Source organism: Zerene cesonia, chromosome 1 (genome assembly GCF_012273895.1).
Source record: "Zerene cesonia ecotype Mississippi chromosome 1, Zerene_cesonia_1.1, whole genome shotgun sequence".
NCBI classification, from domain to species: domain Eukaryota; kingdom Metazoa; phylum Arthropoda; class Insecta; order Lepidoptera; family Pieridae; genus Zerene; species Zerene cesonia.
In genome coordinates this window covers 8393377-8407057 of record NC_052102.1, presented here as the reverse complement: position 1 = coordinate 8407057, position 13681 = coordinate 8393377, and the positions used below count along the sequence as shown (strand labels likewise).

Here is a 13681-nt window from a genome sequence, read left to right as displayed (position 1 = left end):
CAGTAGTTATAGACCAGCGCGTTCAATCCAACTCTATAGCTTTATAATTATTGTATAAATTACAGGATGTATATATTTGTTGATCGGTTTCGGGTATGGTTTAAGGTTTTAGGATTCAAAAATAAAATAAATTGGCTTTTTTAGTATTTATTAGATCATGTGCTTGAAAACCACAATATTTAAAATTTCGAATGGAATGAACGAATATCTGTTAGCAATATTTTAAGCGAATAATCAATTATGCCAAACTTGAAACAAAATCATTACAATATTATTCAAGCAGTAAAAATTGTATAATAATACCTTTTATATTTACATATGGCTAAATGAATCTTACTATTCTAAAGGCAAATGTGCTTAGTAAAGCAATTTATGTTCTAAATACAGAGAACATCTAAATCATTACATTTTTAAGCTAATTGTTTAACCAGACCATATATACTGTTAAGTATATTATCTACGCCGTTACATATCTATTCTTTTGGTGGAGGTGCTTCAGGTTGTTCTTCAGTGTGATTTCTTTCCGGCTCATTGCCGTCCGCCCACTTTCCGTCATACTCCTTTCTGTCCACGTATCTTTCTTCTTCATACTCGCCTTCGCTGCGGTGGCTGCCCCGTTCAGAGTAGCGGGAGTAGCTGTAGTAAAATATACATTTACTTTGTTATAGAAAACTATAAAAAAAAACTTTAAACTGAGTAGTATCTTTTTTGCAAATTAAGTTTATAAAAAAAGATAAAAATTAAAACAACGCCATGTAAAAAGTTTTTGAATTGAACTGGGTTTTGCATTAAATAAACAAACAAAAACACTTTATTGTGCACCAAATGATAAAAAATGTAAAAGAATATACACAATATTATACACATTCAAGAGCGCAACAGGCGGCTTATCGCTAAGGCAACAATCTCTTCCAGACAACTTGGTGGTCAAGGAGAAGCTGTTATGAATATAAATATAGGGTCAAGAGGTACAATTGCATTAATCATTTTCTTGGAAAGTTATGAAAGTTCGACACAATATTTTAATCTTTATAGGTTTTTATATGAACAAGATTCAAATCCATACCTGTCCCTGTCCTTGTCCCTCCGCTCGGGGCTGTAGGAGCGCGAGCGGCGCGTGCGGTCTGGGCTGCGCGAGCGCGAGTAGCGCCCGCCGCGACGGTCGCGGAAGTCGCGGAAGCCACCCCTGGGAAGAATCAAGAAGAGTTTTTAGTGTTTTGTTTTCTTCTTACTCGAATTATCAATGTTGCCAACTTGAGTGTTGGCTTAATTACTTTCCTATTTTTCAGGCTATGATTTGTTAAGCTGTGTCCTAGGGGATTTACAGTACTATTAGAAATAGTCTTTATATAGACCATATTTGAAAAGAATGTATGGTTATTTCTAGCAATTAATAAAGAACCTAATACATATGCTAAATTCTCGGCATCGATACTTTGATTGCTACCAGAATGGCAATCAATGTATGGAAAACTATGCACCAAAATACTTGGTATAATGATAAAATACTTCAAATATGACATGATTAATTAAATTTTAAAGATAATAAAAAGTATATATTTTAGTACCTACAAAATTAACGATGTTACTTGAATTTAATGAATTATACATTTGTTTGTATTTACCTGAAGGGTCGACCGCGTCCGCCGCCTCCGCGCCTCGGGCGGAAGGGGCGACCGCCACGTGAGCGGTTGTCGCGCCACTCGTGCTGGAAGCGGCGGCCGTCGTCGCGCCGGAAGTCGCCGCGGCCGCGGCCGCGCCCGCCGCCGTTGTACGCGTTGAAGCGCGGCCGGTAGTACGTGCCGCGCTCGTACCCACCGCGCCCGCGCCAGTTGCCGCGCCGGTTGAAACGCCGGAACCTGCGCGTGTAAACGTTACTTATACAATCTCAATTTGTAATACAACAATAATAGACAGTGGTATTGCACAGTCACATTCAGTGTGTAACTTACTATGCTCAATATCTTTAATGAGTCGAATTTATAAAAGGTGAGGAAATAAACAGTTTTTGACATTTATATTTTACACTTCATTGAATTACTTTTCCATAAACTGTAAACTCACGTTAATTGACAGTAAAACTAAATTACCTGTTATTTTGTCTAGTAATAACATGTAATGAAAAAAAAATCACATTAGATCACATTTTTGTTCATCAAATCTAAAAGCCTATAAACAACACAAATAATTTAAACTCGTAGCTGCTAACCTCTCTCTAGAGCCAGAACGGGAGCGTGATCGACTCCTCGAATAATAGGAGCGGCTCGCGTCGGAGCGCGAGCGCGAGCGCGGTGAGCCGGAGCGGCGGCGGCGCGACGCCAGTGAGCCGCTTGCGCTCGAGCCAGAGCGGGAGCGCGAGCCGGAACGCGAGCGGTACTTGCGCGGACGCGACCTGCAATAATATTATCATGTTACATAGTGTCTGTACGTCGACGAGAAAAAACTTTAGGTGTGATTGAGTAACAAATATCCACACATGTTTATAGATAATAAAAATAAACTATAGTTTGAATACTTCTCATATTATGATCATGTTTTTCAACTCTTCACTCTTCTATTATATACAAATTAATAATCAATAATTACCAAGATTAAATTTCATATATCAGCATATATTAACTTAAATCGATTCAATATAAAAACATACCGGCTGCGTGATCGTTTCGGGGACCGTCTATCATCTGAAGAATTGGATCCACTACGCCGTCTAGGCGATGGCGGGGAGCGCGGGCGGCGGGACGTGGGGGAAGGTGGTTTGATTCGCGTCACAAACTGCTCCGGCCGCTGTTCGCCAACCGACACGGGCGTTTCACCCTCCTTGGCTAGCCGGAATGAACCAAATTTGTCCAATACTATGTTGCCTTTGCGAACCATCTGCAGAAAATATAAGGATTAGTAAATAGTAGAAAACTATCTTAACATTATTTGCGCTTTCAATAAAAGTTTTAAAGCTTTAAAAAAGTTTCAAAACTTCAACAAAGACAATAAGATAGATTTTATTTCATATTATCTCAAATAAGATAATAATATGTATGAATGTCGCGGCAACGTACCGGCGGGTGGTGCGAGTGGTGCGCCGAGTGCGGCGTGTCGACGCCGGGCGGGTCGGGCTCGCGGCTCTTGGGCGGCGGCGCGCTCGGCAGCGGCGGCGGCTCCTTCATCGCCATCGCGCGCCGCACCGACACGTTCTTATCGCCGGGGGACGCCTAACGTCAGCGAACGTACATATTTATATACTGGTCATAGGAAATAGGGGCCAATTGTTTTTCAACATGGGTTAAATAATAGAACTTACTACAAAATTATTTAAACTATTAATTAAATTTGGTTAATTTGTATTTTTTTTTTTTTGGGTTAAGTTCTGTGGTCAGAAGTCAGAACGATACAATTTCAAAATAATTTACAGGTATATTAAATTCTATATTATTGACAACTGTAATATTATGATGAAAAAAAATTTGTATAATTTGATAAATTAATCTCATCTTACTTTTGGTGGTTCTTGAGAATCATCAGAACTGTCTTCAAATGCATATCTCTCCTTATATCCCTTTTGTACTGGTGTTTCCTTCTTCTTGACCCTGTTTTTATAAATAACAAACATTAGATTTAAGGATGTAATTATTTTTTAAATGTAATGGAATATGTAAATAATATCAATTCCACTTATACTCACGGTTCTTTAACTGCTCCCATGGTCATTTTCCATTTTGGTTTTTCTAAGGGTGGTGGTGGTGCTTGCTCTATGGGACTTATTGAGGATCTATCTCGTTTCCCCAGTACTTCTTTTTCGACCATGGTATGGTAAGCGTTTAGTTTCGACTCCAGTTCTTCCAAACCATGCATGTCATCCATAATACGACTAGAAAAAGATTTTATACTAAATATGTTATTGTTTAATCACTGTTATATTTAGCAATATGTCAAATAGTTCCTTTGTTGTAAAAATTGCTTCATTTAATGAGATTATTTTACGCATTAATAAATAGTAGTGAAAAATCTTGTATTAATAAATATTAATAAAATATAAATATGAAAAGTGTAGTCTATAAGTTTGTTTTTGTTTAATCCTGATTTTCGTATAAACTGGTATGGAGATTGTAAATGTCCTGCAAGGTGTCAACTTCTAAACACTGTTATTACATGATGCATAATGCCAAAATTTACAAATGTGTACAGTAAATTTTCAAGTTACCTTTTATCACTATGTTTTCTATCGTATTCTCCTTCTGAACTTAGATCTCGCTTAGATTTTCCTTTTAATTCTTTCCTGTAGAAACAAACAAGGTAAATGTCAACTTAAGTAAATTCTAACAGAACTTTAAGGTTAATTTAATTATTAATAATAACATACCTAATGGCATCTCTCAATTTCTTATCACCAATATTTTCTAATTCCCGTAAACTATAATTATCTGAATTATTCGACATGCGAGCTAATTTTGCTTTTCTCTTCTCATCTCTTTCTTGTTCCTTACGTTTCCGCTTAGACTCTTTCTTCTTTTTCCTTGAAAAATAAATTTCAAAAATATAAACAAAACATACTTCGTACGAAATAAAATTGAATGCTTATTCAAAACCAAATGAAGTTTTTTAAATTGCATATTAAATTTCTATTATATTATTTATTATTGCACTCACTATAAAGTATTTATTTACAATCATTAATTTGTAAACATAAAACACTAGATCACTAGGAACACAAAAAAATAACTTACTTGTCCTTCTTTTTCTTTTTCTTCTTTTCATGGTCAGCAGTGGGCTGAGGCTGCTGTCCAAGTTCTTGCATCTTACGATTCCGCTTATATTGTGCCGTTTCTTCTAGGAAGTTACGCACCTTCTCTTCATAATCTGAATCCTCTTTGGTCATTTCAAGGAACTTGCGAACCTATGTAAGTAAATATGCAATTGTACATTAAATAACAGTTTAGAGCTCTTACTGAAAGAATTTTAATAATTACTTAAATGAAACTATACCACATAAAATGCGCATAAATTAACCGAAAATTTGGAAAAGTTTAACGATTATGGATGGTTATTAAAAAAATATATTATTTTTAGCTTAATATACATTACATACTCTCTGAATTTACGTCATTGTATACCTTCAACTCATAATCGATATCTGCTTGCGACCTAACGGGGGCGGCAGCTGGCTCTTCAATAGGCGGCGGTGGAGGCTGATACCCATATGGGTGGTTGAACTGCGAGTTGTGCGTGCGCGACGCAGAGTCGGCGTCGCCCAGCATCGCCATACGCTTGCTGAGTGGCGACAACGACCGCTGCCGCTTGTTGTTTGACTGCGATCGACGCTTTTTCTTCCGGTTCGGACCTTCGGAATCTAAACCATGGTTTTACAAATTATTTAACAAAATGAACGGCAAGGTATTGAAAATATGATGTCAGTTGGTTTAATTCATGATTGGATAAGTGAAATAGGACCTAGCTGATGAGACAAATTACAACTGAATATACTTAAAGTAATTAGTGGAACATATTCGAATATACTAAAAATAAATGCATATACTAAAAGTATGTACAATTATTGAATTTTAAAACATAGTATTTGTGATTTAACACCGTCAGAAGTAAATGTAGGTCTTAAATAGGCATACTCTCTCAGAGCAGATCTACTCAACTTTTTTCAAAGGATTTTCTAGTTCCTCATATTTTAAACATTTATCTAAAATAAATTTCACTAGTATAATTAAATAAATATATAATAAAAACAGGTACATGTTAAAACAGTTTTACCACTAGTATCTGATGATGATGATGATGATTCTGAAGAATCACTAGAGCTGCTTGAATCACTTGAAGATGACGATGAGCTGCTGGACCGTTTCTTCTTACCCTTGCCTCGCTTCTTCTTTTTCTTCTTTTCTTTCTTCTCAGTTAAATGCAGCAATTGTTTTAATGTTTCTTTCATTTCAAACGATTTCGCACCAGTCAAACCAGGCAATAGCAATTCCTCAGGCTCTATCAATGGTTTTGTAGTAGAAGTTTTACTCTTTAGGAAATCAAGTGAATTTTGAGCTTCCTCATGAAAAGGTATGATGGCTAGACAGTCTTCATAAGCTTTCTGTGCCTCTGCAATTTTATTTTCGTCTTCATAACTTCGTCCTAAAGCAACCAAAGTCTCTCCCAAGTATTTTCTGGCATTGGCATGATTCGGGTTCAACTTCAATGATGTTTCAAAGTCTTCAATAGCCTTCTTAAATGTTCCACTGTTGGCATACAGAGCACCTCTTGCAACAAGGCCTTCTACATTTCTGGGATCAATACTTAATGCCTTATTGAGACATTGGAATGCTTCTGAATGTCTTCCAGCCTTGAAGTGTTCTATTCCTTCAGCAACGGATCTGAATGCCCATTTACTTGCTTGAGCTTGCCTTAATTCATCTGCATATTCAGTTGTAGGAAATCCACCTCTGTTGAAATAAAGATAAAATTTAAAAGATTTTTTTTTATTTTCGCAGGATTTGACAACATCAGGGCATTTTTTTTTTAATTTTTAGGGTTGATTCCATTGAAGACATCAAAAAAATTGCATATATGAAATCAAATGAGCTGTCACTGGAGAATTCCTTAAAAATAAAATAGAAATGTCTAATAAATTGTTAACATAAGTAGTTGATGAGATACATGCTTCAAAGTCTACAAAAATTTCATACTGCCCCTTCATCCAAAGCAATGAAGTACAAAATTTTGTTTTTCACGCCAGCGAAGCTGCGGGCGGAAATCTAGTTAAGTAAGGTCCAAATCGATCCAGATAGTTCCCTTCCCTGCAAAAGTTCTAGGTTAAAAACTATGATATATTTACCTCAAAGACATGAAGTTTGTGCAGTGCATGTTGGAGATTCCAAGTAGTTCTGACAGATATTGTATACAGTTGGGATTATTGAAGCCTGGACTCTTCTCTAATATTGCTTCATAGCTTTCACCCTTCATTTCCATTGTTTTCCTAGCACAAAAATACAACAATCAATAATGAGAAATTAAGCAAAAAATGCCATGTTTCTCTGATTTGACAGTGCCATTATATTTTGACTGCAATATTGGATGAATTAAATGTTAATGTAATCTCAAGAATATCCTATCAAAACAGTCAGTCTTTAATGTCACACATACTTATCCTCACCTGTTCCATGAAGCTGTTCAAAAAATGTTATTTAACTTGTTTTTATTGCTTTCACACACAAATATAACATCATAGATTAGGTGATGTCGCCTCAACTATGTGACGTTAATATTACCAGAATGTTTCAGCTACAGTCACAACACAATGGATATAGATAGATCTTTGGGACCCGTACTAAACCTAGAAAAAAACACCCTAAAATAATGGAGTTGTATCTTTTGACAGTTGATGTATTTGCCATTTCGGGTACTAAGAAACTGAGTCAGCCTGGTTGATAAATATAAATCCATGTCCAAAAGTCTCGCATCTGCTAAAACTGATTGCCTGGCTTATATTCCGATAATTGTATAATAATTAAACAACGCCAACATCCAACAATGTTGAATACACAAAGTCCAATCAATTGTTTGATATAATGCTGCAATGTTAAACATTAGCTTTAATATAGAGTAACAAGGTATCTTTTCAAAGATAACAGAATATGACCCTACACAATTGTACTGACCTTTTCCACACTATTTCATATTTGATTTCTAAATAAAAAATAATCCTCAACAAAAAACTTGAAAATCGAAAACACTTCTAGGGAGAGGTTGGCTGAGAACATCCTTGTAATATGTAGATTGAAAACTGATACAAACAGGTGCATTGTCATTCTTAATATTGGTGTATTGTGTTTTAAAACTGAAAAAGTGATCAAAAATGGTGATACACATATCCACACTTGCTGCATAAATAAGCAACGGAGACATCACTCAAATGATAGTTTGCAAATTCCAGATACACATATAAAACAGAGGTATTCTTTATTTTCCATCTCCAACTTGATAGATAAGTGTTCATAGGGATTATATTATTTGAAAGCAGCCAGCTTCTTTACACTGTCCATGTCATATCAACACTGTCATTCACAAAACCAAAATATCACTGTTTTAACTCCACCAATATCTTCACAAAACAGATTTGAATACATATATAAAGTACAAGCTGTGTTTTCTTAACCTGCAAGTGTATGAATCTGATAATTAGTCACTAATGAGATTGTTATACATACTTGTATATAAGAGGGAAGTCGTCTGTGCTGAGGAGGCCTAGAGGTGGTTTGGGGGTAGGATCATCTGGCCCACGAGTGACACCCTTCATGCCGCACACCATTTTGTCCGTGTCAGGAATAACTTCAATGACTTCACAGCAGACAGTATCATTCATTAAGTAGTTTCTTGATACATTTTTCTTGTCCACCGCTGGTATGATATTGGCAACTGGCAGAAATGCCTGCACAGAAAAAGAAAAAGTAGTAAAAATCTATTTTAATTTGTAATATATTTTTTATTATGGAGAATGTAAAAGAGACAATAAAATAATGTTCATATTTCAAAATATTATGCAATAATAAACTTTCACATTCACCTTAACATTGATATCAGCTACATATCTTGAAGTGGGTCCTGCAGTGCAGAGAACTTTCAACATCATACCAGATGCTGTCCTATTGATGACTGCTCCAATGATTAGCTCTCCTGTTTTCACATTCTGTTGAAAAATTTATATGTATTAACAACATTAGACAATATCACTGACAATTTATTTTGTAACCCATAATGGTTAAAGGAATGGTAGTTTAGGAGATGAAGCATCAAACCCCTTATCAATACAGACGCAGAGAAATTGCATCCTTTGAGAAACACACAAATGATTAAAAAATTTAATATTTAAATGGACTATAGAATTAAATGGACTCCCATTCTGGCTCTTCAATGGTTGTCGGCTAACAAACATTTATAGATTGTAGCATTAGCAAAGAAATTTTTTAAAAGTTCGACAAAATTCAGATAAAACTTTTAATCAATATCATTCAAATCTACAAATTAATTTAATATTATCATTGATATGAAATTATCTTAAAAAATCATGAATATTAAAATTTGTTACATTTGCAGCTTGAGGTAAGAGTAGATTTATGAACAAGTTATAAAACTTACGTCAAAGAAGTGGCGTAATCTAGCAGACTTATCCACATTTAGGAATGTTTCAAATGGTGGCATTAATGCAAACAAATCTGTAACAAAGGATAATTTTTACATACAAATAGATTCTGTATATTTCACATTGAATAATTATGTGGATCTTTGGTTTATTAGGGCAGGACCACATCAGTATACTACATTAATCCACAATTTAAGTGATAAGAATAAGGGAAATTCAACTAACTTATGTACCAGACTGCAATTAATTATTTGCAACAGTAGCTATATAATATGTAAGAAATTTATAGATAAGTATTTTGGTAATAAACGAACATTAACTTAATAGTCAGATGAATTTATTTTACTTTTAACTTAAAAAAATTTAGACTAATTGAGAAGCGCGTACTCTACCGCTCTACTTTTGAAGGTTGTCAAAAATTAATAGAGCATACATTTTTGAAGGAACACTTACTGTCTTCTGGTGTCATAGAATCGGCTCCTAAACTTGAGGATGATGGTGACTCTTCCAGTAACGAAGCATCGAACAGAGCGTTAGCTTCTTTGGCAATGAATTGATGAAGTTTTAGCCTCTTTCCTCGATCTTGAAAAGTAAGGTGCTTGTGTCGTGATTGATACACGGCGAAATCTAACGCCCCCACACCTATCTTAGCGAGGTCATCTTCTCCTCGCTCATTCTCCCACGTTTTTTGCAACTGCTGACCATGATAGTTTATGGATTGCGCCACTAAGGACGCATCCAATGACGGTTCCATCGCGAACCCTAAAAGTTATTAAAAATTAGACGATACATTAATAACATTTTCTGTTCAGTTAGTAACTATATAATTTTTATGGCGAAGTTTGATCCTCCGCCATCTTGATCACTTCCGTTTTCGTAATTATTTGTTTGTGATTAAATTATTAAAGAGTGGAATGATTTATAAATTACCTTTAAAAGCTAATTTAAAGATTAATTCCAGACAAACAAAAATGAAAAATTAACACTTCTACGTTAAAATACCACAGAGCACTTCAAACAACACATCGTGTATCGCCTGCAAATGGCGACTAAATTTTATGCTGGCGGCAAACAAAATGGCGTTCAAAACTCAAAATGTCAAATTATTATTGCCATATTCCTACATCGATTTTCACATTAGGTACCTACCTAAATAACTTCATAACGTTACTGATAATTGATGTTCTTAATTGCTTTGTGTTTTATAAATATAACATAATTAAAATGAAACAAATATTCTATGTTTGAATATAATACAATATTTGAGAATGAAAAAGCATTCTTTCAATCTTCAAAATATTTTCAAGTAAAATACAATTTTTATTTCTTTACGTCCGACGCTTATAAAATAAAATAAGTTGATAACGTATCTGCTACAAGCGGTCCGCCCCGGTACATATATAGCCTATATTCTTCCTCAATACATGGGCTCTAACACTGAAAGAATTTTTCAAATCGGAGCAGTAGTTCCTGAGATTGTGCGTTCAAAAAAACAATCAAACAAAAAAACTCTTCAGCTTTAAATATAGTGTAGATTGAGGATTACCATCAACCTTCGATGTCAGCTCTCTGAAGTAGTGACTTAACCTTATCAATATCGATAACATTAATAATTAATATAATGGTTGTATATAAATTATTTTATTGTGGGAGTCGAGCACGCTTCGGCACGAATTGGGCCAGCTCGCACCGGGGAAGTACCACACCCCCACAGAAAACCGGCGTGAAATAATAGCTTGCTATTGTGTTTCGTACGGTGAGTGGGGGAGCCGGAGGCCCATATCCTTTTCCTTACCCTTCCCAGTCCTTTCCTTTATTCCTCTCATCAATCCTTTCCTAATCCCTTCCCAATTAAAGTTGGCAATACATTTGTAGAGGCGAAAGGTCTGCAATTGACCTTACTTCAAATGTTCATGGGCGGTGGTAGCGCTTACCATCAGGCGACCCACCAGCTCCATTGCCGACTATGACATAAAAAAAAAACTTAATGTACATATATCTTTCTGGGGTTTTGCAGCCAAAAGGTGAAACGGGATCTATACTATCTGGCTATCTTTTCGTCTGTCATAAGAATATATCCCATGAACCGTGATCGTTAGACAGGTGAAATCGTACTCATATTATAAATGCGAAAGTTTGTAAGGTGTGTTTGTGGCTCTTTCACGCAAAAACTACTAAACCGATTGCAATGAAATTTGGTACGAAGATAGCTGAACAACTGGAATAACATAGAGGCAACTTTTTATCCCGATATACGGACTTACGCGGGTGAAACCGCGGGGCGCAGTTAGTTTTTTTTTTGTTTTTGTGTTGCCGCTAAAAACAAACTATAAAATAATCAAGGTTAAGTAACGATTGACAAGGTCATTCATCAAATTTGGGATCTTGCAGTTGTTCTTTAGCTTTATTGTACCCGTGTTGCGAGTCCGACTTGTACTTGACCGATTTATTTTTTTTATTACCTGTAGCGACATAATTTTAGACATAAATTTATTAGGTACAGAATGGATTACCAACTGATGTTATGATTCTGAGCAATACATTGGTACAAACATAGTTATAAACAAATGTAGATATTTATTTACAAAAAACACGGTAGCATGCTATTTCACACCGGTCTTCTGTAGGGGTGTGGTATAACCCCAAGAAGCTTAAAGCGTGCTCAACTCGCACATTATAACTGTTTATATTGTATTGGTCACTTGTATTACACATACAAAAATAATATATTATCGTATTCTTATATTATTATTATTCTATTCCTAAGAAATTGTTTCTTAAACGATTAACATATTCTTACTATTACCGATTAATGAATAGACACATCGCCAGAAACGATTTTGACTTTATTATTTACCTTTCAAAAGTTTTATTGCTATATATTAGCTTAAGACATATTTTACGATGTATTATATTATCAGGTTTTAATATTATATATTAGTAAAAAAAAAACAGAAGAGAAACTATTTATAGGTTTAGGGATCGTCAACTTTTCTCGAAGAGGTAAAATTATAGAAGGTATTTTTCGATAATGTACATGAATATATTCGAATTGAATAATTTAATAACATAAGGCCGCGTATGGCTTTATCTCTCATACTTCAAAGCCATAAAGCGTCATTGGAAAGGTCTCACTTCAATAGAAGTAGCGAATACAAAAGACGAAAAGAGGGCTAGGTAATGGTAGACACAATGGAAACACTGTTTGGACTAAGACCGCCCTCACAATTGTGAACCGCGAAACTTATTTTATTCTTTACACTCATTTAATTTATTATGCCGTGTACTTCCATTTTGTATTTTTGTTGGTTCTATAGAATATAACTTTGCGTCTCAATATGGTCGTGTAGTCTGTTTACTTGTTGTTGTACAGTAATTATATAGTGGATTTGAGAGATCTGGAGAAAATAATAATATTTTTTTTTCAGGACCTAGAGGACGTAGATTAACGGGTATTTGATTGAATATACACCGAAAGAATAGAAAGAAAAACCGTATTTATAGTCTAACTTAGTAACTCATAAAATCTTGACATACAATAAATGAATACACATAAATTTTACGTACAAAATGCTTATTAAAATACATATATTGCTTATTGATTTTTATTGACTTTAAGTGAAAATAACAAATCACGTTTAGTCTTCATTATATATTGTACATGTTGTATATTATTAATATCAAATATTTAAAATAAGAAAAATAATAGCGTCTAAAGCTTTAAACGGACTGTCTCCTATACGCCATGCTATTAAACAAGCTCAGCAAAGAAGATTCTGAGTCGATTAATTTGGTATTAGACTAAAACTATTTTAAGTTATTATTTCCGCAATTCCTCTAAACAAAGGTTCCCTTCCTCATTTGCTTAAAATTTTTGCATTATGCAATTTGTTTATGCTATTGAGCATTAAAATGATAAATATCTACCTAATTAACTATCTTACAAAGCTGACATATTAAGTTCTAATAAAAATTACACGAACATGTTATACCATTATGTTATATTGTAACACAGTTTCATATATATTTCATTTTATTAAAAATAATCAGCTATATAGTATACTAAACATATGACTATAGAAAAAATTAATTTTCTTTTTGTCATAATCTTTTTACATCAAACTACGTACTTTCACCTATTACCTTCCTATAATATAAAATAATTTTTTAAATTCCTTTTGAACGATAGTATACCTATAGGATATAATTTGTCTTGTAAATCATTTTATCATCAATAGGAATGTTTTTCCATTTTAAACGTTTAATGAGTATTCAAATGTATGGTTATGATGTTTAGCCCTTATTGTAACTGTGTAAGGTAGTGAGTTGCATGTCAATTTCTTTAAATAGTAAAGTAAATTGGTTATGTTTGTATGTGCAGGCATTGTGCGGGTTGACACAATACACCGCGAGGCTTTGTGCCGTTCGCGCCATTGTCATCGGACATATTACCTAACATTTTCACATTATATCAAAACCCGCTGGCTTCTTTTCAGACACTTGTCTTGTTTGCTAAACCTTCAGAAGTCTCTTGAACATTTGTATATTTTCTTA

General features: G+C 34.5%; 1 protein-coding gene across 1 annotated transcript; it reads right to left on the bottom strand.

Moving 5' to 3' along the window:
* Window positions 1-134: 134 nt before the first annotated feature.
* On the bottom strand, window positions 135-10206 carry LOC119832132 (tetratricopeptide repeat protein 14 homolog). The gene is made up of 19 exons (XM_038355732.1): window positions 10058-10206; window positions 9581-9889; window positions 9124-9200; window positions 8552-8674; window positions 8196-8416; window positions 6824-6964; window positions 5755-6431; window positions 5106-5341; window positions 4719-4888; window positions 4355-4507; window positions 4196-4270; window positions 3677-3862; window positions 3491-3581; window positions 3054-3206; window positions 2648-2874; window positions 2210-2392; window positions 1626-1859; window positions 1067-1186; window positions 135-636 (listed from the first exon to the last, which is right to left on the bottom strand). The coding sequence occupies exons 2-19, from the start codon at window positions 9879-9881 to the stop codon at window positions 474-476; spliced, it is 3531 nt and encodes a 1176-aa protein (XP_038211660.1). The 5' UTR covers window positions 9882-9889; window positions 10058-10206; the 3' UTR covers window positions 135-473.
* Window positions 10207-13681: the final 3475 nt, after the last annotated feature.

Bases quoted from the DNA above. Each gene is read 5' to 3' on its own strand.
- LOC119832132 (XM_038355732.1), bottom strand. From the start codon at position 9,881: ATGGAACCGTCATTGGATGCGTCCTTAGTGGCGCAATCCATAAACTAT. The intron at 4,889-5,105 runs GTATACAATGAC...TTACTTACATAG, and splicing joins ATATCGATTATGAGTTGAAG to GTTCGCAAGTTCCTTGAAAT. The intron at 2,875-3,053 runs GTACGTTGCCGC...TATTTTCTGCAG, and splicing joins ACCACTCGCACCACCCGCCG to ATGGTTCGCAAAGGCAACAT.